This window comes from Alligator sinensis, unplaced genomic scaffold (genome assembly GCF_000455745.1).
Source record: "Alligator sinensis unplaced genomic scaffold, ASM45574v1 scaffold219_1, whole genome shotgun sequence".
Lineage (NCBI taxonomy): Eukaryota > Metazoa > Chordata > Crocodylia > Alligatoridae > Alligator > Alligator sinensis.
This window is the reverse complement of record NW_005841866.1, coordinates 3,214,249-3,238,736: the sequence shown is the minus strand read 5'-3', so window position 1 is coordinate 3,238,736 and position 24,488 is coordinate 3,214,249. Positions and strand designations below refer to the sequence as shown.

The 24,488-nt window shown below is 40.6% G+C and overlaps 1 protein-coding gene across 6 annotated transcripts in view; it reads left to right on the top strand.

The window, feature by feature from the left end:
* Window positions 1–24,488, top strand: part of XPO1 (exportin 1) — a 62,725-nt gene that overhangs the window by 22,758 nt on the left and 15,479 nt on the right. For 5 of the 6 annotated variants that reach the window (XM_025192202.1, XM_025192190.1, XM_025192214.1 and 2 more), the window contains 12 exons: window positions 4,606–4,667; window positions 4,741–4,785; window positions 4,919–5,100; window positions 5,539–5,587; window positions 5,680–5,799; window positions 6,772–6,900; window positions 11,274–11,432; window positions 14,538–14,735; window positions 15,792–15,930; window positions 20,850–21,031; window positions 23,344–23,500; window positions 23,655–23,818. In XM_025192202.1, coding sequence (XP_025047987.1) covers window positions 4,606–4,667; window positions 4,741–4,785; window positions 4,919–5,100; window positions 5,539–5,587; window positions 5,680–5,799; window positions 6,772–6,900; window positions 11,274–11,432; window positions 14,538–14,735; window positions 15,792–15,930; window positions 20,850–21,031; window positions 23,344–23,500; window positions 23,655–23,818 — 1,586 coding nt within the window. The remainder of the gene's footprint in view (window positions 1–4,605; window positions 4,668–4,740; window positions 4,786–4,918; window positions 5,101–5,538; window positions 5,588–5,679; window positions 5,800–6,771; window positions 6,901–11,273; window positions 11,433–14,537; window positions 14,736–15,791; window positions 15,931–20,849; window positions 21,032–23,343; window positions 23,501–23,654; window positions 23,819–24,488) is intronic. The other variant, XM_025192210.1, reaches the window with a different exon arrangement.

The following is a 24,488-nucleotide window of genomic DNA, read 5'->3' as shown; positions in this document are numbered from 1 at the left end:
CCTCCCGGACAAGCAGCAGGAGCCACTGAGTGAGCTCTGGACCAGTAGCTCCTGAACAAGCAGAACGCAGCAGTGGGAGCTGCTCCCCCAGGATCTGCGGCTCTGTCCCATGCCTGCCCCGCCCTGTATTTTATCTGAGGATCTGTGTGCACTTTCTTAAGTTTGTCCTCATGGAGGTAGAGGGTTCAGCAAGCATTGTAGTTCAGAGCCATAGATATGGTACTTATCTTTAACGGTCTTACAGCCTGAAATGTACTTTTGTTTGAAAAAGCAGTGAACAAATGCAAAAGTTCTGAAAGACTCTTCCCTCTCAATTTAAAGGGGATACAGAATTCAGGAAAATTGAGGTGTGCTTTGTCCCTGCCACAGGTGTTTTCATTTTGCTGGTTGTTTAGTCTGGGTCACCCCTCAAACAGCTTTTCTTCCAGAATGCTTACCTCTCCAGGGTGGAGCAGTCTAAAAGTTGCCCTGGATAATGGTGTTTAGCTGAGCCACACTGCACCTTGTATTTAGTATTCATTGCATGAGCAGTGTAGAAGGTGGTGGTAGTAAAGTTTCTGCTTCATTGGGGGTGAGGATCTGGCTAGAACCCAAAGCCTGCAACCTTCCAGAGCAGCATTTATCTCACTGACCCATCTGCTCACTCAGTATTTCCCCCCCCAGGTACAATTTTATAACTTGTATAAGACCAGCATACATAACCACGTACTTATCCAGCCAATGTACAGCTTACTGCACAGATAATAAACTGTGTGTAAATGCCACTTTTGGCTCTTACATGGCTGGACAACTGATATTTAGACAGAGTAATAGAAGTCTATTTAAGTGTCTTTGAAGGCCTTGGGTTAAAACAAACAAACCTCAAACTGTTGATTTTCATCCCTGTTTAGTGTTTCCTTACTCTCTAACACAGCTGGGCACATGTGCGTCCCCCCCCCCCCCCCCCCCCCCCCCCAGGATATACTTAAGCTTTCCTGACCAGGAGCATCTGTGGACTCAGAGGAACTAGGTAAAACCCAGCACTGTAGAAGAAAAGAAAGAAATGTCTTCTAAGTCTAGAAGTCTTTACATTTGGCCTTTTGAGGGAGCAAATGAATGAATCAGTGCCTTCAGGTAATACTGGGATTGGTATCCAAGGCCAGCACTAACCAGCATGTTGATTAAGAGGTATGCTGTGCCCTTCAGCCCTTTGTTGGCACCCTACTTTGGTGTCATTTTGGAGGAAAAAGGCTAAACAACTTTTTTAATGTCTTCAGAGCATTAAGAAGCTTTGCAAGCATTTCTTTCGGAGCCCTGGAGAATGTAGTCAATTAAGCAGGTTCAAACTTGTCATAGAGTGACTTTGCAGTTTCCTTGAGTTACTCCAGTTGCTGTTGTTGTCCAATGTAAACTTTGTAAACTTTATAAAAGGCTAAAGGTAGAACTGCTATATATCCTTTTATTTAGAAATATGCTCTAGGATTTAGCTTGTTGAAGTATGGAGTGAGAATTATGTAATGCTTTTTAAAAATTACATAAAGCTAAATAAATAAATAAATCTAAATAAATCTAATAGCTGTAGAAGAAATGTATATTTCCACCCCAAATAAAGCTTTGGGAAGCTGGAAAAACTTACTCCTGTCAAGGATAAAGAAATGTGACTTTTAGGTCACTAGATGGAGGTCTGTAAACAGCAGTTACGATTGGCCATGTAACGTTTGTGGGGGAAAAAAGGTGGTGACCTTTTTAAATTCATGGTTCACTGTTGTCTGCAGCACAGATTGCCAGCACAGCTAGGTTGAGCTCCCTTTTTAGCAGCCTTGAATTGAAAGGGCATGGAGGCTTAATTCTGTCCTCTCACAAATGGTCTTGATGGTTGAAGGTGCTTTAGTGGGCCAAGTGCAAAATGGCTTGTATAGGCAGTGATTGAAATTTTATTGTATCAATAGAATTTTGACCACCCGAGAGGCTGACATCTGAGACTTATTCCCATTTCTAAAAATGCTTACTCACTTGTGTTTAATAAGGGGGTCAGAATCGGAGTGTATGTATGTCTGTGTTTTTAACGCCATACCTAGCAGCTTTCATGGTCAAGCTGAAATGTTAATCTTCTTGCTATAACCAACTTTCTAGATTGTGTAAAATTAATTTCTGATGGTAGAAAAGAAACTTGAATTTATATGCCAGTTTATATGAAATGTTAAATAGCAAAAATGTGTGCATTGTTTTTATTTCACAACGTGGTGCATTCAAATGTTAGGGAGTTTTGAGTTAAATTACAATGGCTTGTTTTTTAAAATAGTATATTCTGAGGGGTTTTTTTTTAGGGGGTTTCCCTCCCCAGCAGAGCCCTGCTACAAGCAATTTCTTATGCATTTTTAAGTTTCTAACCTCTGGTGAGAGGCAAGGATTTTTATGGGCAGTTTATCTTCTTTTGGACCAACTTCATTGTTAGCATAGATTTAGACAAGCTTTCAAATGTAGGGCATATTTTCTTCAGGTGATATCACTCATAGAAATCCTTGCCTCATTTATTTCCTGGACTGTCACAGCTAGAACCTCCCTCTGACGTTAATCCCTGATAAATGTTTGTTAATCTATTGCAAAAAATTGGGAGTGTTAATAATGTTAACAATTCAGTACTGTGCCCTCTGTATGTGGAGCTTCCCTTGAAGTTGGATAGCTCTATATGGAGGGAAGAGTAGGCTAGGTTCATTATCGCAACTTATTTGCAAATTTGACCGTTGATATCTGCAATGGCTAACACATTTTTGTTACTACTTTTGAGTACTTTTGACAAAATTTGAAAATGAGTGTTTTGACCAAATTCTTGTACTCCTTCCTTCCATTGCAGATTTTAAACAAAATGCTATATTCTTAAATCTTGCCCCAGGAATATTATATACAGGTTTCTCTTTATTTATGCGGGTTCTTTTATTTGTGAATTTGCTCTTGTGCAATGAGCATATTTAGACCCATAATTCGTTATATGCGAAGTAAATTTGCTCTTATGTGATGAGCATAAGTTTCCTTCTCTTTCTCCACCCCCCCCACCAGCAGGTAAGTCTGTGGGGGGAGGGGAAAGCGCCATGGCCCCACTCATCCCAGGGCCAACTGCAGCAGCTGCTGGGCTGCACCTTACTCGTCTGTCCCCACGTGCCTGTTGTCCGCTTGTCTGTGCTCGCCACTGCTTCTGGGCTGCGCCATGCCCTGGCGCAGGTAGCTGGTGTCGGCTGCTTCCAGGGCCACACCAGCACAGGCTGGAGTAAGTGCCATGCCTCATGCTGCCTGGGCCTCCGCTTGTCTGCACTCACCTCAGCCTGTGTTGGAGTGGCCCTAGGAGCAGCCAACACCAGCTACCTACACAAGGGCATGACGCAGCCTAGGAGCAGAGGTGAGTGCAGATAAGCAGAGCCTAGGTGTGGGGGGGGGGGGACAGGTAGTGCACGGCACAGCCCAGCGGCTGCAGGCTGCTGGTGCCGGCTGCTCCTGGGGCTGCTGCAGCTGGGGTGTGTCACTTCGTTCCCTCTGCTTTGCTGCCTTGTGCAGTCCCAGGAGCGGCACCCCTCCCCCTGCTCTAGTCCCAGCCTCCCTCCCTCACCGCCATGGGAACCTATCCCTATTTGTTACATTATAAAGTGGGTGCGCTTTATGCAAATTTGATTTATGCGCCGTTCTCTGGGAACGCATAAATCGAGGGAAACTGGTATTGGAAGTGATTTAATTTAATTAGTTTATCTTTTTTTATCATTGTTTCACTAGTTTAATGAGATTTTACTGTGGGCAAACGAGATTAGTTGAGAGTGCTGCATGATATTTGAATCTTCAGTTTCTGGGCAAAAATGTACAAAAACATTCCCAGCATTTGAGCTGAGCTGGTGTTAAAATTAATAGCAGCCTTAAAAAAAGATAAGCCCATTTTTACCACTATATTAAGTCAAACCTGTTGAAATATCTGTTTAATCAAAAAGGTGGTTAAAAGGAAGCCCTGTCTACACTATGTATCTTCAGTTTTTAATGTCGACTTTGCTGAAGCTATAGGAATATGGTTGTGCACTTTTTTTTTTTTAAAAGTGTCTGAGGGATAAAAAGTATACTTTACTTGGGAGTTTACAAATTACTATGCAAGGCAGTTTTATTATTACCATCAGACTCCATCCCTGAAACATGGTGGTATAATAAGGGTTTCCATAGTTTCTGCCATGGATATGTTTTCTTTCAATTAACAGTAGTCTCTGTGGCTGTTGCTCTCAGAAGGTTGCAGAGCCTTTAGGTGCAATCAGTCATACAGATAGGCTTGGGTTAGAGAACACTAAATGCATTGAAAAAATGAAAAATTCCAATTCTAGTTGCTACTTATTTTGCCATTTTCTTTGGTGTAATATCAAGAATTACAATCTAGGTACACTTCATTACTTGAAACATCAAAACAGTTATAAATTACTAACAAACTTTGGAGAGTTCAGAATGTTTGAGACTATTTTTCATTTGTACACATGTGCATTGGACTATTTTAAAGCTTCATGTGCATATTCCTTGGAGACCCTTTGCTTAATGCTTGGAATCAGGCTTTCCAGTTAATCCAATATCAGGTGGGTTGAAAATGTAATTTTTACCTCTTTACAGGAATAAAAAAGTATGTTGTTGGCTTAATTATCAAGACCTCATCTGATCCAACATGTGTAGAAGTAAGTGAATTTCTGTGGGGGTAGGGGTGGGGAAGCATTACTGATAACCTAACTCTACCTGTCTTTCTTCCAGAAAGAGAAAGTATATATTGGAAAACTGAATATGATTCTTGTTCAGGTATGTTCTAGTTTGGTTTATTTTTATTTTTTTATGGGAATTTAGAAAAATTACCAATTTGACAAATAATTCATTTTGTGCAAGCAGCTATTTAGGAAGAAAGCCATACCTACTACACTGTTTTGATTTTCAGATTCTGAAACAGGAATGGCCCAAACACTGGCCAACATTTATAAGTGATATTGTAGGGGCAAGCAGAACAAGCGAGAGTCTTTGCCAAAACAATATGGTGATCCTTAAACTGTTGAGTGAAGAAGTGTTTGATTTCTCTAGTGGACAGATAACTCAAGTAAAAGCTAAGCATTTGAAGGATAGGTAAGCAAAACATTTTGTCATTTTTTTCCTATTAATTTGATGTAAATTAGCTTAAGAGTTCAGTTATTGCTGTTGAAGAGTTGATGTAACTACAGTTTTCCTGTTAAATACAGAGTTATACTGTATTTGCTTTTGAGATTGGATGGAATATTTACCACTTCTCTCAAAAGGCTGCTTATATACTGAAGTTGAATGTATTTTTATGTTCTTAAGCTTCTACATTAAATGTTGCCATTTTAAAAGAGCAGTGAGTAGAGGGTACAATATCCCTGTAATAGGTAGCACTTAACTTGCATGTGAGAAATTGGTTATTAATCTGAAAATTTCATGGCAACTTCTCTGGATTATTTCTGATGCATCTTTGAAGCGGATGTGTCATTCACTTAATATGATGATACTTCAGTATTTAACGTGTATTTTTTGTTTGTTTGTTTTTAGTATGTGCAATGAGTTCTCGCAGATATTTCAGCTGTGTCAGTTTGTGATGGTAAGTCTAATGATACTAACTTTTTCATGAAAACCTTAACTATCTTTATTTCTTTTAAAGACAGTGTTATTTTACATATGGTTCTGTTACAGGAAAATTCTCAAAATGCTCCCCTTGTCCATGCAACTTTGGAGACTTTATTACGGTTCCTTAACTGGATTCCATTGGGATACATATTTGAGACCAAGCTAATCAGCACATTAATATACAAGGTAATCACTCTTTTAAAACGTGACTGCTACTAGGAAGTAGGGCTGTGTGAAGCTTTGGTAGCCTATTCAATTTGAAGGAAATTTGGCCTGATTTGGGGGTTGAATCTCCGAATCCAAATTGATTCAAGCCTCCAAATTGATTCAGAGATTTGGGTGATCCTTGCTCACCACCACAGGGTGCTGGACCCAGGCTCCATGTGGGTAAGTAGGGGGCAGGGGGGCTGGAGGAGGGGAGAGGAGACCATGGGGGGGACCCTGACCTGGCCCCAGTGTCCTGGCACTTAAAACCTCGCACTCACTGGCTGCAGTAGTGGTGATCGGGGGCTCGTGGCAGAGGCCCCCCACACAGTCCGGGGCAGCGGGAATTGGTCCCCCTGCCTGGCACCTTTGTGGCAGGATGCCACGCACTGTCCTGGAGCTGGGATATCTCCAGCAACCACCTGGCGCCTGACAGTGCTCAGCCCCAGTGTCCCTAGCTCCCGGACAGTGTGAGGAGCCCCGTGGTGTCCTGCCAAGCTGCACTGCACCTGTGTGATGTGACTGCTGCCCCATGGCTGCTAGGAGGAGGGAGAGGGAGGCTCTGCCATGAGCCCCCAGAAGCCCTGATCACCATTGCTGCAGCCTGTGAGTGTGGGGCTTTTTTTCCTTTTATGTGCCAGGACACTCGGGCCAAGTGGGGCACACCTGGGGTGGGGGGGTGTCCCTGGTTGCCACTAACACTGCCGCTGCCACCACTGCCTGTTCAATTCAGAGGAGATTTGGCCCGATTCAGAGATTTGGCTGCCGAATCGACCAAATGGAATCGGGACAGTGAATCGAATCACTGCCCCTCTGAATCGGCCAAATTGAATACGTGCTGCTTTGCACAGGCCTACTGGAAAGTAAGATGAGAACTTTGGGTATCAGAAATAAGATGCCCAACAAATGTTTGCGTGCTATCCCTAATACTTCTTTAAAACTTTTTTTTAATAGTTTTTAAATGTTCCCATGTTTCGAAATGTCTCTTTGAAGTGCCTCACAGAGATTGCAGGTGTCAGTGTAAGCCAATATGAAGAACAGTTCGTAACTCTCTTTACACTGACCATGATGCAGTTAAAACAGGTAACTTTCTTTTTGCTTTAATAAAACAGAACAAACTTAATTCTAACTGTATATTATATTTAGCAAAACCATCTTTGTAGAGCAGGGGTGGGCAAAATGTGGCCCCTAAAAATGTAGAAAATTAATATTAATCTGCCCCTGGCTGCCTGTTATGTGGCCCTCGATGGCTTGCCAAACTCAGTAAGCAGCCCTCCCGCCACCTGAAATAATTGCCTTCCCCTCTTCTAGATGAAGCCTAGCCTAAGCTTACAAATACATATTTGTTATAGAGCTAGTTCTTTCGATCAGACAAAGGCTGTATTTAGAGTTCATAAAATAGTTCTTGTGATTAGATCAGAAGCCATCAAAATAGCCATCACTTTAGTTTTTAATGTTTGTATGCAACTAGCGATTACTTTTAAAGAAGAGATTTCTTGAATCTCAATAGTTATTGTAGAGTAATCTCATAGTTATCTCAGAATTGATGTGATCACCATGTAAGTTTGCCTTTTTAACTTGTAAAATGTGTAAAGGCTTGATGGAGGCTTTTCCAAGCAGCCTGTGACCCAGTAAATCTGCTTACTTGGGTGGTCTGCCTATAAAGTTCAAGAACATGGCTTTGGTAAATGTACAAGACCTACATAACATTTGGCCTCACGCTGTGAACTTTGTAGCAATCTGTCTGTACTAAGTCATTTTTTTGGAATGATGCATTTCTGCACTTACAACTACAAGTGTCTCGAGCATTCCAAGTTATATTCTTCAATGTGGTTGTTGGTGAAAATGAGTAAAGTCTAGTTCTTTCTAGCTAATTAGCCTTAAAGGCGGCAAGCTGGCTTGCTGTTACCTTGCACTTTGGTTCATTTTATTTATTCATGGGAAGGAAATCAGTGTAGTTGACTTCTAAATGTTCAGTGTGGTTGTTTTAAAGATGTGCATTGTTTCAGCATTAGAATTTCTTTCAAGATTTTAGTTCTGTGTCTGTTCACTTGCAGACTGAGGTGGTATTTAGGTGAGTTTTTAACTTTACAACTTTTGATGTTTCTTTTCTGAAACACGAGGGTCTTATCAGAATGTTTGTTTGAATAATATCCATATGTAGTTTTCATTGCACCATTCTGATATAGTATATTGTGGCACAATTTCTTTTAGTACTAAGATTCTAGGGCAAAAGGCAAAAGAGATACAATTTCATTCTCAATGTTGTGAAATGTTTTTGTTTGCAAGTAGTATTGGTTAAGGAATGGGAAAGTTCCATAGATTTCTGGTGGCTTGGTTTCCTTGGGTGGGAAGTGTCTTTCTCATAGTCTTTTTACTGAGGATATGACTGTCAGCTTGCAATCCTAATGAAATTGGAAAAGGTTTCAGAAAGCCTTAAGTTTAAGTTTAGTGCTTCCTTTGAAATAGTCCCCAAAATAATCCTCATATGCAGTGTAGGATCTAATGTACAAAAAAAATTGGATGAGACTATAGACCAGATTCTTTTTCCAAGTTCCTTCATGTGTTGATGGAAACCTGTCGTCTGTTGTCTCAGACAGTCATTTCTTATTAAGTGGTATGTTCTTCTGAGATGTATGTCAGGCAGATTAGGTATTGCTACTCTCCCAGAGCTGAAGTACAGGCAGTCCTCGGACTTACGATGCATTTGGTTCCTGAAAAACCGCCTAAGTCGAAATGTAACTTGGAACCAATTTTCTCATGAGAGACGATGTTAAAAATAGGGAATTGGTTCCTGAACCAAGGCGCGATACCCTATTTTCACCAAAAATACCCCAGAATTTTTTACTCGATCAATTATGGATTAGTAATATAGCTACATTAATGTATTTGTATTGTAAATAGCAATCGTATTGATTTGGAAGGACTTCTTTGAGGTGACTTTGCTGGACTTTTTGAAAGGCTCTTGGTTGGAATTTTGAAGGGTTCTTGGCAGGGGTCTTCTCCGGAGTCTTGGCTGCAGGTTTTTCTGCAGTCTTGTCTGCTTTCTTAAAGTGTCCAAGGAAGTTTGGACAGATGTTCTCCAGGGAGATGAGCGATGCAGCGAACTTGTTCACTGGCGTGGTGTCACATCAGATCAAACGTTGTAAAGTTGAAACTGAAGTCATAAAGTTGAAACAGGGTATCAATTTATAAACGTTGCAAGTGCAAAACGTTGTAACTTGAGACATTATAAGTCGAGGACTACCTGTAGTATATTGAACATCCTGGTGTCAGACATGATCAAAGTCCACTTCACTGCCTGAGCAAGGGAAATCTTCTTTATTCTTCCATATATTTTTTTCAACTTCCATGCTATATGGAAGATTTCAGAAATCTTCCCTTGTATGGATGTCTGAAATGATTACTGTGGTACTTTTTTTGTATTTTTCCACTCTTCGTTTGCAACATCTAGTGGATGTATATTTTTAGATGCCTCAGATCAGGATTGCAGAGTTAACGTTTATTTAAAACATTACCTTCTACCCCTCCCATCTACCATTGATACAGCTTTGTTTTTAAAAATATTAGAATTATACCCATTTAGGTATGAGAGAGGGCTTAAAATTCTATTTTGCACTGTATTCTAGAAGTTATTTTGTTTAGTTGACTGGTGATCTGTTCTTCCATCCTTGTATTAGAAATATTAATTCTAAATAGTTTTAAAACTTCTTGGTCAAGTAAATTTCATCTGCTTTATGCAGCCAATTTGGGAATGCCAAATTGGGCATGTTAGGCTATTTTTGCAACTTGCACCAGTTTTATCACTGTAGCGTATTGCTATTTAATTCGGCTGAATTTGGCCAAAACACTTTAATTTGAGCATCTTTTGCTTATCCCAAGGCTTCAGTTTTCTAAACTTGTTTCAGTTTTGTAAAACTAAAATGGTATTGGAACCATCAGATTTAATTTTTTTGAAAACAAATTGGGTTCACTGCCATATGCAGGGTGAATAAAAATCAACAGCTAACCCCCCCCACCCAAAGTCTTGTTTGTTGGTTTGTTGGTTTGTTTTTAAATCATTTCTTGTTGAGCTACTTTTTAAAGAAAATAAACATATAAAGATAGCTTTAAATTAAGGTATGTTAAAGCTCAAAGATATAATCCCTATTCCATGATGATAACTTCTAATTTTATACTATTTGAGACAATATATTCATGTAACCTTTTCAGAAAAGTTTTATAAATAGGTCACAACAGGCCATGGACTATATTAGGGACCCAATCTTATGGGGTTCCCAGAGGCTCCTCTGTAGATTAGTAAAGGTTAAAGAAGACCACTCTACCCAATGGGACTCGGTGCTCATCTTAGAAGATCCAATTAAACATCTCTGATGTTTAGTTCCAGTTCTTAAACTGTGAATTTGTCTTTCCAGAGATATCGTTGTTAACATCAGTATGTGGAGATGAGAGATAACACATGATGGGCCCTCTTGTCTCTCTGCAACTGTGTACAGAGTCAAGCTCTTGCCTCTCTCTAACAGTGCAAAGTTTCAAGAATTTAAATGAATGAAGGATATCAAACAACAAGAATGTACTTTTTGTAAAAACCAATGATTAAATCGAGGGTTCCTAGACAGTGATTTAAATCGGTTTGATTTAAATCAAATCCACCCTGCACTCTCTGAAATGGAAGTCTTGATATTAATCTTTAAAGTTAAGACATTGGAATTGTATTTAATTTTTGCTTGTATTGTGGTATCACCTATATAGAAGCTCCAGCTCAGGCTAGGCACTGTACGAATATGTCAAAGAATAATAGATTTATACTTCCTGGAGAATCTTCCATAAAAGTGTAACAATGTGCTAGTATAGTTATTGGCTAGAGTTAGGCAGTGTTGCATCTTTTAATGCATCTATTGCTAAATGGAGGACAAAATGGAGAGGGTTAACTTTTTTTGTTTACAATGCCTTTGAGTAACTTAAATTAGTCAAGTTACTCTAAGGTATTGTAAAAAACAATCTCAGTCTGTTTACCCGCATGTTTCTTAAGGAACATGGTCAGCTTAAAAACTAGTTTAAGTTGTTATAGACAGTAGAGTCATACATTTCTCTGTCCACAGGAATTTGTGCACCTGGTTCATGTGGAGTTGCCCTGTCTAAGACGACTAGTTTTGGGTTATGGGAAGGAGCAGGAAAGCATATGTAGGGTAGTTGAAAGAGAATGCCAGAAAGAAATACATGTTGTCTCTTTGTAAGGGGGGGAACCCCCCAAAAGCCTACTTAAAAATACTTGGGTAGTCCCTAATTTAGTGGTCATTCTGCATGAACAATTATTATGGTTTACACATTGAAACTGGAGACCTGCAAATGGGAAGGGTTACATCTAAATTAGTAATACTTCTGAAGCTATCCAAACTATGCAGAAATTTTAATTATTTTACTCTAAAACTTGTACTTTTTCACTGTTCCATTAGATGCTTCCTTTAAATACAAATATCCGGCTTGCATACTCCAATGGAAAAGATGACGAACAGAACTTCATTCAGAATCTCAGTTTATTTCTCTGCACATTTCTTAAGGAACATGGTCAACTTATAGAAAAGAGATTAAATCTGAGGGAAACCTTAATGGAGGTAAGGTTTCATAGTATGTTATAACCAGGGACCCAGGTTTTCCATTTGCCATGGAAAAACTTGGGTTTTTTTCTTTAAAGGAGAAAATCATAGGAAAGCATGGGTTTCCCCTTGCAGGCTGGCGGAGTCCAGCATGTAAGGGGCTGCCGGGAAGAGGGGGTGCCATATGCATGTGTGTGCACACGTGCATATGGCAGCCAGGCAGTGCGGTGAAGATCAGCTCTCTCTAGGTAAGTCTGTTGGGTGAGGTGGTATGTGCCCCCCAAGATTTGCATGCCCATAGCTGGGTGCAGGGCTACAGCCAGCCTGGACCAGCTCCAGGCAGGAGCCTCCTTGACTGCCCAGCAGCAGCAGGGGCCACAACTCTGTGCCGCTGCCACTGTTGCACCTCACATTGGCAGCTGTGGTGGCAGTGCTCTGTCCTGTGCCAGGTCCTATTCGCTGGGCCATGGAGGTAGCTCCTACCCAGAGCTGGTCTGGCCAGGCTGCAACCCTGTGCCCTGTGTAGGAGGAGAAATAGGGTGTGTACATATTTTCCATGCCCCCCATGCATTGCCTGTAACCTACACCTCCCCTTCCCCACACACCTCCCCTGTTCCTCCCACACTGGGGGATGGGGGACTGTTGGGAGTGAGGGGCAACAGCATATCAGGGCTGCTCAGCACCACAAAGTAGCAGGGTGGTAGCTGCAGCTGGGCCAGTGTCCTGGTGAGGGAAGAGAGTGGGGGGAGCTCCTGATTTTCCATGATTCCTTCTGCCCCCCCCCCCCCCCCAATCAAATGCCAAAATTATATCGGTATTTATACTTTGTTGTTATATTGATTAAGACAGGTAGGCTTCCACATTGCTTTAAAATTGTGAACATATCAGTAAAACATTGCGTTCAACTGATACCTCTATATATAGTGGTGTTTTTCTGCAATTAAAATGAAACATGCATTTTTGGGTTTTTTTATCAAAGAACTTTGGATTTATTTCTTTTTTTTCTTTTCTTTTTTTTTTTTTAAATCTGAGAATCTGGGATTTTAAAAAAAAACCCCAAAAAAACAAAACCAGGAACCATGGTTATAACTTACGTCCTATTAGCTGAGTATCTCAGATCATGTAGCATTAAATACAGTTGCCTGAAATTAAGATGGCAAAAAACTGCTTTCTTTTAGTGGAAAGTATTAGAAAATGACACGTCCTTGTGTAAAGTATTCATTTAAATATGGGAAAGAAAATCTTAATTTAGACACTAAGTCTAGATTTCAGTAGATCGGCTTTTATGTAGTGACCCTATGTCATAATAAGATGCTGGAAGACTGCAGCACTAAGACTCCATTGTGTTTGTATGCAAATATTTAGCAAGAGCATGTTCTTAATAGCAAGAAAATGTATGAGATGGGTATGACTGGTAGGACACTTAATTTTCCACTGAAAGAGAAAATGTGTTAGCTCACTTTACACCATGAGAAATTATGCTGTTTCACAGTAAAAGCACTCGCTAGCTTTTCTGAATTTAGTGACACTCCATGTCAGCAACTCTCATTTCACTAGTTTTTTTACTACAGAAAGATAATAGAGCAGTTCTTCTGGTGCAAAGAACTCTGACCATAACAGATAATAACGTTTTTGACACGATGAATTCCTGTTCATTGCCATCTTTTTGGCGGCTGCCTAACTCTTTGTTTTGAAGTGAAACAACACTAGGAGTGGTATAATAAAACGGAGAACACAGTCACCTCAGGCTAAGAATAGGAGGAGAAATTAAAATTCCAGGTGATCTTAAGAAACACCAAAGGTGTCCGTAAGCCACAGAAATAGGGTAGTTAATGGTAGATGTACCACGTTGTCCTTAAATTTGATTCAGTGTAGTCCAAGTACAGGCAAGTGCTCTGTTTGAGGTGTGCTTGGAGTAGTAAATTCTAGTTATGAGGAATTTACTGTTCTTAGTTTAAGCATTGTGAAATGTCTGACAGCAAATGCAAGTTCATTTGGTTTAGCCATGTAAGAAAGAGTTCTTTACTTACTATGTGGAGATGGACATACTAAAACAGCACAATTTGGTTTTTCCGTTTATCTCTGTAGTGTACCAGTACTACTGCATGAAATTATTTGCTCTGCTTTGTGGGAGCTATAGAGGGTGAAAGTTGTTCTGGTCAAAGTTGCAAATTAAAATACAAGGAAAATTTTATATGAGTGTAAGACTTAATTGTTTTTAAATGTAGTATTTTTTTTTTTTTTTTTTTTTGGACACTTAGATTTTGAATACAGTACAATTACAAATCAGAGTACTTTTTAGTATATATCTGGGAATTTATAATCAAAGAAGTTTCACTGCCACCCCCTTTTTTGAGGTTTTTTTTGTTTGTTTACTTATGGCTGGTGACATGGTATATGGTTATCAGCTAGTAGGGAAGGTTAGGAAAACAATGTAGGAGCCATGTACTTGTATTCTAATCTCTGTGTTTTGTTAGTTAATGATTCTGTATATGCAAAAATAAATAGCAGTTGGCTTTAATTTTGTGCTCTCTGTCGTTTGACATTATACCATAAGTAAAGGAAATGTTTCATATTTTTATTTCCCTTGTGGAATCCCTTTGTAGGCATTTTATACCAATCATCTACATTTAGTAAATGTTCACCTTCTATATTTCAGCAGTCTGCCTTCTGTGAAATAGGAAAAGAAACTGAATTCTTTATAACTGGGGCTCCTGAATACAATTACAGTGAATGTCTCCAGTTGGCAGATCCAGGATTATCTTGCTGAACCATCATGGTAGTTCAGGAAACTGTAAAGCAGAATGTTATGCAAAATAACAAAAAAAGCAAAATAATGACTTTCTCATTATTATTTTTGAAGCATAATTTGCAAAATCAGCCAAGGTACTATGGGGGTTATAGAGTTGGTGGATGTTGCAGCATGCTGCTGGCTAAGGGTGCTAATCTAAAAATGGTATTGTGGCATGTTAATTGCTTTTTGTTTTTAAATCTTACTGTGAGGGTTTAGGAAAAAGCCTTTTCCTAAATATTGTATTAAATAAACCTTAACTTCCAAGGTCTTAATTTCTAGGAAATAATTAAATGAGTCTTAATCCCATTTTGTGTATATCATTTCTGTAGGCTCTTCACTACATGTTGCTTGTGTCAGAAGTTGAAGAAACTGAAATTTTCAAAATCTGTCTTGAATACTGGAATCATTTGGCTGCTGAACTTTATAGGGAGAGCCCCTTTTCAACATCTGCTTCTCCATTGCTTTCGGGAAGTCAGCACTTTGATGTTCCTCCTAGGAGACAGCTTTATCTGCCTGTGCTGTCCAAGGTAACGTTAAATCCGTGGTAACTCGATGCACTGTAGAAGTTTTCCTATATCCTATTAAAACTGAAATAATGAAAACTTGTACTTTGTTTAGTGCCTCAAGAGTTACAGGCATTAATACATGGCATGTCTGTGTTTTAAATATTTTGGGCACTAATATTTCCAGGGCATATAGTAAGTGCCATTCATTACTGTTCAGTGCATTTAAACCTTTTCACATGCTAGTGAAAATGAAATGCAACAAGTTCAGGGGAAAAAATTAGAATGAAAATAATATTTAAAAATCTTACAGTATCATGTTTTAATATTGCAGCAGTTGGAGAAGTTGAATTTTAATCTTCTGTTGTGTGGGAAGAACCCAGTGAAAAGCTTGCCAGATTCACTAATACTGAAGCATGTTGGGGTTTTTATGAGTGTCTTTTTTTTTATGTCCTGTTTGGTTGGTGTGGTGTGCTCTGTTTTGAAGGCTGTCTGTACCAGAACATAGTCATTTGCTGAATGAAAAGAAAGGAAGACTCTGGAAATTTATTTCCAGGGCTTGTTGTAGTTTTCCTTTTTTTTGTTCTTTCATCAGACATCCCAGAGTGGTGTTCCTCAGCTCAGCTGAAGTAGTATTTGATCACAGAGTGGAGAGTAGCTTGAATAACACTTTCAGAAGTCTGTCAATAAAGCAGCAGTTCTAAAGATCTGTGCTGATAGTATTAATGTAACTGATCCACATTGGTTACTGATGATTTCCTGTTAAACTGATATGTTGCGTGTCTTCAGCATCTTTGGAGTCTTCCTTGTAGAGAGAGCTGTCACCTAATACTTTGTAGTTTTCCGGTCAGTATTGCCTGCCCTTTTATTTGGAATCTTATTTAGGGACTTGAAGGAATATGACCTGCCCATAGCCTTCTGGAGGTCAACAAGTTTATGCAGTTGAGTGCTTCTCTGCAATGTGGCAAGTGTACCGGAGCCAAGTATCCTACAGGACTGTATTAAAGATTCAGAAACACTTATTCTGAAAATATTAACTCTTTAGTTTGATGTGTGTGTAAATTTCTCTGGTAAATGCAGGTCCGGCTGTTGATGGTTAGCCGCATGGCAAAACCGGAAGAAGTGCTAGTTGTGGAAAATGATCAGGGGGAAGTTGTGCGAGAATTCATGAAGGACACAGATTCCATAAACTTGTACAAGAATATGAGAGAAACGCTGGGTAAGTTAATATGTTGTGTGATACACTTGCTGCTATTAGAGTTGGGTGCTGTGTATCAAAGAGCAAGCTTATGAGCTAAGTTAGATGGCAAACACAAGGAAAAATAAGCTGACTGGGACAAGTATATAGAGAGGAAGTAATACCAAAAATGGTGGAATGAAAGTTTGCAGTCTGGCAGTGAAGTTTTGTTTCAGGTTTTTTCCTTGCTTTTTGGTTTTGAGTCCATCAAATTTGCTGTGTTCAGCTACAGCAGTTCTTAAGCAGATAGCACCAACACTTCAGTTAATAATGAAAAGCTAATTAAATAGGTATGTAGGTAAGAAGGAAGGATGCCTCAATAGAAAATGAACAGCAAATATTAATCAATTACTACAACCGCGTATTATAATTATTCTAACCGTATATTAAGCTAGCAAAATACAGTGTAAAGGAAAGTACTGAAAGGTAGCTACATGACTAGTCACATTATTATGGTTATCAGCAGCTCAGCATTTATTTGGGAGGAGGCATTGAATTGGATTTCTCAGGGGTCTGCCTTGGGTGTGGTCCATTAATGATATGGAACATGGGATTGGGTGCACACTTAGCAAATATGTAAGCCAAGTAAATATTGTTTGCTACTCCACCCAACAAATCTGGGCAGAACTGCAGACACTCAGGAGGTTTAGAAATGGTCTGTAATTAATAAAATGGAATTCAATAAGGACACATGCACTTGGGAGGGAACAAGTGTATATGCACATATTGGGTGCTGACAGACGTGAGAGAAAAATGTGCTTTACTGGAAGAGGCAGCATATTAGTTTGATCTGGCTTCATAGCATTTATATAGATTGCATACTTCAGCAGGGCTCTTTGGCCCTCTTTTTCTGAAGCTGATCCAATCATTTATTAAATAAGTGCCACACAAGCCCCAATGCAGTGCTCAATCTATATAGACGTTGGGTGAGCCAAGTCAAACTAGCGTGCTGCCTCTTTTGGGCATGTGCTGCACTCATCGCTGGGGTATGCCAAGTTTAAAGCGCCTCTTGTTTTGTTTTTTCTCTGTAAACAGCCATAAAGATGGGGAACTACTGGCTAGGCTGCAGTACTGCAGAAAAGGACCTAGTATTTATAATGGGCCTTATGCTGACCGAGTCAACAGTATGCTCTTGTTGCAAGAAAAGGCCAGTAACGTAGGGTGTATTTAACAGGGTTGTAGTTCCTCAAATCAAGGAGTATAGTTCTTTTACTCTATTTAGCACTTGTGAGGCCTCACCTGAAATCTTGTGCCCAGATTTAGGCACTTCACTTGAAGAAAGACATCTACAGCTTGGGGTAGAAATACATGCCATCAAACTGAGGTGGATCAAGTATGGTGTGGGGGCCAGGGGGTTCTCGGTGTTCTGGGCCTCTGTCCTGGGACATGCACTGACCCATGCATCACTCAGAGGCCTGGGGTGATGCATGAGCTGGGAAATTCCCAGTGCCCCATGTCTTTGCACTGGAACCTGCCCTGGCCTGTCCCAGCATGGAGGCTTGAGGCACTGAGAATTCCCTAGGTCCTACCTTTCTTGCACCCCTGAGATCTCATGGTGGCTTAATTGGGTAAAACCGTGTTCCCAGGGATGCATCTCCATAAGCAGGGAACCCTTGGGCTTTTCCTGCATAAAGAAATATAGCCCTTGGGCTCTCCCTGGAGCATCTCCTTAAGTGAAGAAAACCCAGGGTTTCCCACTTAAGGAGGTCCCAGGGGTGCATCTTAGCAAGCACTCCAAGGCATGAGGGGCCTAATCCTGCTTGAGAAGCCTGGGGTGGTTGGGGAGCATGGCTCTGGCTGCCCATGCTTTCCCACCAGCAAGTAAATGGATGTCTGCTGCTACATAGTGACATCATCTATTACCACCTTTGTTACGGTCACAAATTTTCAACATTTGCCATTGGCAAGGGGTATGGATGTCTTTTTGCTTCACCTTTGTGCTGCCACAAAAATATTTGACTGCACAAAAACAAGGAAAGGCATCTGTTTGCACGATTAGAGTCCACCACTTGACTGGTACTTTTAGAAAGATGAAACTGCCTTGAGCCAGAAGATGGACTAAATGACCTCCTAAGATCCTTTCCAGTCCTTTCTTTGTGGCATTTTGGTGTTGTGCACAAATTTAAAGCATAATATACTTGTTCACTCCAGAGTAAGCAAGGGAAAAGAACCCACCCTATAATGTTCTTCTGCATTTGCTTTAAATCCCTCCTCACAACATACGGTGCAAGCCACCAAATCTGAATTCTGGAGAAGTGAATTACAGTGCTAGAAATCTTTCCAGGAAAGGGAGCATACAACCATTCCAGCCTGAACTGGGGCCTGAGGGAGCTCCCTCATCCACAGCTAAAAGTGCAGGTTGAGATGCCCACCCTATTCAGCAGGGAATGGGGAAGCCCTCCTTCATCCCTAGTGGCTGCCACTGGGAGCATCTTTTACCAGGCATGTGCACCTGGGGATGAGGGAACTCCCTCCTCCTCTTTTTCCTCCTGGCTCCCGCTTACCCAGCTTGAATGTACAGGTTTCCCTTACCAACCATGATTTTGCCAAGCATGGCTTTGAGCATCCATAGTTAATACTCTATACCATTTTGGCTACCACAGTATACAGTTCTGAATAACCATGGTTTTCCGTGTCTGCGCATCAGTGTGCCAGCCCCCTGGCCCTGCTCCTGCCACTCCTCTCCCTTCTGCCCACAGCCCTGCCAGAGGTGCACGCGGTGGCAGGGATCTGCTCTACCTGTGGTGACGGGGAACAGCAGGCCCACTCGTCACTGTTCCCTGCTGCCCTGCTTTCCCTCCCCCGTAACCCAGTGCGGCAGGGAGCAGAGAAGCTGCACGGGGATCTCCTTGCTTGCTGCTGCTTGCCTTGTGCTGCCCTGGCGATGCTTCATTTACGGTGAATGGAGCCCTGGCTGGGCTGGGTCGTGGTATAATCCAAGCCCAGTGGCTCGTCCAGGGGTGTGGGTGGGGCGGTTCCCACTGCTGTTGGGCTCAGGTTGTCCCATGACTCGGCCCGCCCAGGATCCCATCCACAGGCTGCTGATCGACCAGTTGTCCGCCACCATTCAGACGGGTGGAGGCAGGGAAGCGCCGCGGTGTGTTATGCGGGGCTGGTTAGCAAATTCCTCCCTTCCCTTCCTCCTCCCTCTCCCAGGTAAGAGGCGAATGCACTGGGGGAGATGCTGCTGGGTGCGCTCGGTTCCCTCCTGCTGGCACGTACCCCCTATAACCTGTCTAAAGTACCCCTATGGGTATGCCTATGCTCGGTTGACCGGGCGTATTTAAATGTGTAAAAATGTAATATACCTTGTTATTAAAGGTAAGTAAAAATGATTTTTATACACTATATACTGTACAGTATTCAAGTCCCTAACCCCACTTTCCCCATAAGCCTTTAGTTTTACAAACCACAGTTTTGCCAACCATGGGAACTTTCCAGAGCTTAACACCCACAGTTGGCAAAGGAAACCTGTACACATTTAAAGAGGGATTTACTGCCCCAGCTAGACTCATACACCTCAGAATGATGTTTCTCCCAGTAGAAACAAAACACCTGTACATGGCCTGTGTAATCCAGGTTCTTCCAAGGTGTCCTCACCACTTTTGAGCACCAAGGTAAAGAGAAAAGTAAAGACATTAGTGGCTTTTTACCTTTCTGGTTAGGATAAGCAGCAAGATTTGTTCCAACATTAAATTCTTGCAATAGAACACTGAAAATTCAGAATTTCCAGTTAAATGGAAGCTCAAATTTTGACTTGGTCGAAACATTTCAGTAGTGTTGAGACAAAATGCTTTGATTTTTTTTTTTTTCTTTTTTTCTTTTTCATATTGCAAAATGCATACATGAAGTTGATCCAAATCCCTACTTTGCATTTCATATTAGAACGTCGTGGCTACATTGTCACCCCAGCATAATCTATTTAAGAATTTTTGAGGCTCTTTATATTCACTGTTTATTCATAGTTGTTAACCTTTTAGTTTTGATTCCTGAATGCTCGCTTGTGTTTTCTGGTCATAATTTTGTGCCTAGATGACTGTTAAATTGAAGTGTGTATATGTAAGTAACCAAGATTTAAAAATGTTTCTAGTGATAATGTAGTTGCCTCGTAACTCAGTGTTAAATCCAAGAAATTGGGCCTTTAAAGTTATTTAATAATAATCTAAACATGGTAAAACATCCAAACCTCCTGTAGCAACAAAATGCTGTGACTACTAGAATGCCATACTAATAATCCTATATTTTGTGATCCATGATTGGATTAAACTGAATGAAAAGACATCTAATGTCTTCCATATTTTCTACTCTGATATCAGGCAGATTTAAGGTTGGTAAGGTGCCTTAGTGTTTGGTTTTGAGATGCGTGTCTGAAGTATGTGTTTTTTCTAGTTATAAATGCACATACTCAGTTTCAACTATATACTAATGTAGATAATTTCATATGGGCACCTAAGCCTGCAGCACTAAACTGCAGGTTTAGTTGTTGACCAAATTGGAGTGCTTATAAGCTAGTTGAGCTACTGGTGTGTTAGGACAGTTTGTCAAAGAAACTATTGCTATAAAGAAACCTCAAAGTCTTTTTAATTAATTGTGTTTTCATCCCTGGATTCAGCTTTTGTCATTTCTGCTTAATAGCAGCCTAAACAATCCAAGTAAAATAGCCTCAGTACAAGTCTTAATTCAAACATTCCAAGCAGTTAAAAGTTGAACAGTCTTGCTAAGAGCATCTGGGACTTGATACAGATACTAAATTTCTTACAGGACCAGTTTTTTAACTGTTTTCTGCTCTAGGCCAGGTTGATTCTGTTTTAAGAACAGAATGAACATAGAGTTGAGCTATGCATTTTTGATTGGCACTTCTGCTTAAAATGTCTCTTAAAATGTTGATTTATTTCTTTCAGTTTATCTTACACATCTGGATTATGCTGATACTGAGCGAATAATGACAGAAAAACTTCATAATCAAGTCAATGGAACAGAATGGTCATGGAAAAATTTGAATACTCTGTGTTGGGCTATAGGCTCAATTAGTGGAGCAATGCATGAAGAAGATGAAAAAAGATTTCTTGTTACAGTAATTAAGGTATAAAGTTTTAAAACTGAGCTTCTCACTTGCACTAGGCAGAAGGTGTAGCATCTTTTATAGACTGTCATTGAGGGAGAGATGAGCTTTTGTAAGCTACTGCCTACTTTCATCAGATGTTTTGAATAGACTTGCAGAGAGCAGGAGTACTAAATAGAAAGGAATATGGTCACTTAAATGCAAAGGATGTTCGTGACTGACTAAATTACTCCTGAAGTTGCTACAGTGCCCTGCCTTTTGTCTAACTTTAGGGTAACATGGCTAACTACCTCTGTCTGCATACATATATGTTAGTAATGAGTATTAAATTAATTACTGGATTCTATAGGGTGAAAAAATGCCTCACTTCTAGTAAACTATACAATATGAAAAAAACAGATCAGGGCTTTTTCCTACCCCCACCTGATAGCGCTATTAGTTCAAATTACTTTTCCCACTGAGGATAACTTTTCTGGGGAAAGTTATATGTATTCTTATTAGTTATGATCATACTCTTCTTTTACTAAGATAATTGAGATGAGAAATAGCTTTTTAAATTCTATTGCAGCCTCTGCTGGTGTTGCAGAGTAAGTTGTATTGATTAAAACAGTGGTGGCAGACCTTTTGCCAGGTGTCACAAGTTAAGTTCTGACCCTTCCCCCTTCCCTCCGCTTCTCCAGGGCATATGTAATAAGTGTGCACCCTGGGTTGCCAGAAGAGAGGTGGGGGGCTGGGGTGGGGCGGCACACTGCTGAGAGGGATGTTGCTGCCAAGTCAGCTTTACCTTTCTCTGGCCCCAGAACTTCTGCCATTTCATATGGCAAGTGAGGATCCAAAGCCCTGAATTTGACAGTGATTGCAGGGCCAGGGGGAAGGCTAATCTGGCTCTTGATGGTGATGCTTGATACCTCCTCTTGCAGCAGCATCCTGTCCTGCTGCCTCTTCTCTTCCTCCCTCTTACCCCTCCTTGCCCCAAACAGCCATAGACTTGAGTCCCCTTTTCCTCCATCTGGTGCCTCCTTTTACTGAGTGCCCAGGGCTTGCATGCCACATGCAGCAGCTTGTTGCACACATGCCATGGGTTGGCCCACTCTTGTATTGGTATTTTAGTTTCTTCAGCAGAAGCAGCAAAAATGGAATACTAATAAATGGCAGAGCTGTTAGACCTTTAGATTGTCAAGAATCCTAGGATCCTGCAGGTGAGGCATAGCAACCTGGTCTGGCTTCACCTCATGGAGGGCAGAGCCACACTAATCACATGCTACTGGCTGAGAGAGGGGGTGACATGGGGATTCTCGGTAACCAGTTTGTGGCTCTGATTGGTGGTGTTTTTGCAGCAGTAGGGGACTGCTTTTGTGCTTTTCCCCTAGCTGCTCTTCTGCCTTTTGGCTAGAACAAGCAAGACTAGGGGGCATCTGAACTCCAAGGCTTTGGAGCTGGGGCTTACAAGTAGGATGCCACCCCTGCAAAAAAAAAAGGAGAAAGGGGGCGGGGGGGAAAGGTTAACAGCATGTCTGCCCAATATGGGCTGCTTAGAAAAATGGAAGAAACAAAACAACAGCATGTTAAGCTCAGCATCCCCACGCACCAAGTGCAGCGCATGTCCAGGATTAGTTGCTTTAGTTTTGACCTGGCTCACCCAATGTCTGCATAGATTGAGCGCTTCAGCATGGGTTTTTTGGCACTTTTTGCTAATAGCTAATTGAGTAGATCAGCTATTAAAAGCACCAAAAAGACCCGCTGAAGCGTATGATCTATACAGATGCTGCAGAGCCGGGTCAAACTAATGCGTGTCCTCTTCCAGTAAACTGCTAGTTTTCTTGTTTGTGGTGTTTTGCTGCTGTTTTCCACATCTGTCAGTAGCCATGTTTTACATTCATGCTCAGTGTTGGTTGCATTTAATTAGCTTGATAGTTGGTTTCCATTTACGGAGCACCTGCTGCATTTAGCAGTAGTATATAACGATGGCCAATGTATTTAATGATGGCTGCCAGGAATATAAGGTATAGGGCTTCTTTCCCCATGGTGATTGGAGGGGAAAATCTTGTCTTGCATTCAAGTAAATACAGTAATAATTGCTCTCTAGAAAGTTGTTTGGAGTTACAAAAAAAAATTCAGGAACTGTAATTCCAATTTTGTAATTGAATCCGTTCAGTGTTTTGAAACACCTAGCAAAACTTGAGTTCGTTGGCTGTTTTCAAGGTCTTTCTGATATGTCGATTTTTAACACTGCTGTGGTAGTGTTCTGAATCTTGTCCCATCAAACTTTTAAGGAAATGGATGAAGTAAATATTAAAAAGAAAACTAAAAGGAAATATTTTTTTTTCTTATAGGACCTTTTGGGACTCTGTGAACAAAAGCGAGGGAAAGATAACAAAGCTATCATTGCATCAAATATCATGTATATAGTAGGTCAATATCCACGTTTTTTGAGAGCGCACTGGAAATTTTTGAAGACGGTAGTTAACAAGCTGTTTGAGTTCATGCATGGTAAATATGACTGAAATGTCACGTGTTCCTGATACAAATACTTGAATTTCTTGTGACACATGCTGAAAATTTTGGGATGGTAACATGTAATCTTCAGGCTTCTGTAACTTTTATATTGAATATAAGGGTCTCAGTAAGTGTGTTTTTAATTTAGAAACTCATGATGGCGTCCAGGACATGGCTTGTGATACCTTCATAAAAATAGCACAGAAATGCCGCCGACATTTTGTTCAGGTCCAAGTGGGAGAAGTCATGCCATTTATTGACGAGATACTGAATAATATTAATACAATCATTTGCGACCTTCAGCCACAACAGGTAAAGCTCGTTCAGTGGTTAGGTAACTTTTATGTAATACAAAAAAAGAAAAATAAGAAAGCCATAGTGAAGGTTTACTAGTAGTGGTTTTTAGGAGACCAGACTAATACTTGTAGTCTTGTTAATGGAAGAAGGTACTATGGCACTAATCTGATGTAAGCATATTTTTGTTTGATTGATTTGGTTTTTATATGCCACGTTTCCCAACAAAGATTCAGGGCAGCTTACAAGAGGAGGACGGAATAACATTGCATAAGGTTTTATTTGGCATCCTTCAAATAGGTTCCATCTCCTCTTTAGAAGAATAAGTGGTTAACTTTAATGGCTGTAACTCTGAGCAGAAAATAAATAGCCTTAAGCTGAATAATTTTAGGCTAAATATTTCAAGTATTCATCCCTAGTGATGATTGTATTTTCAATATAGTATGCCATTGCAGTAGTATTTGAAGACTCTACTAAAACCTATATAATCATAGAAAAGTAGGATTGGTAGGGCCTTGTGGAACCATCTTACCCCCATCCCCCTGCTCAAAGTAGCATCATCCTTATCCAAACCACAGTCTTTCCCCCACAGCCCATACCAGTCTAACCCATGGGGTAGACTTCCTTCTTAATTCCAAATAGAGATTGTTCTGACCACTGAGTAGGGGAACCTCCAGGCTTTAGTCCC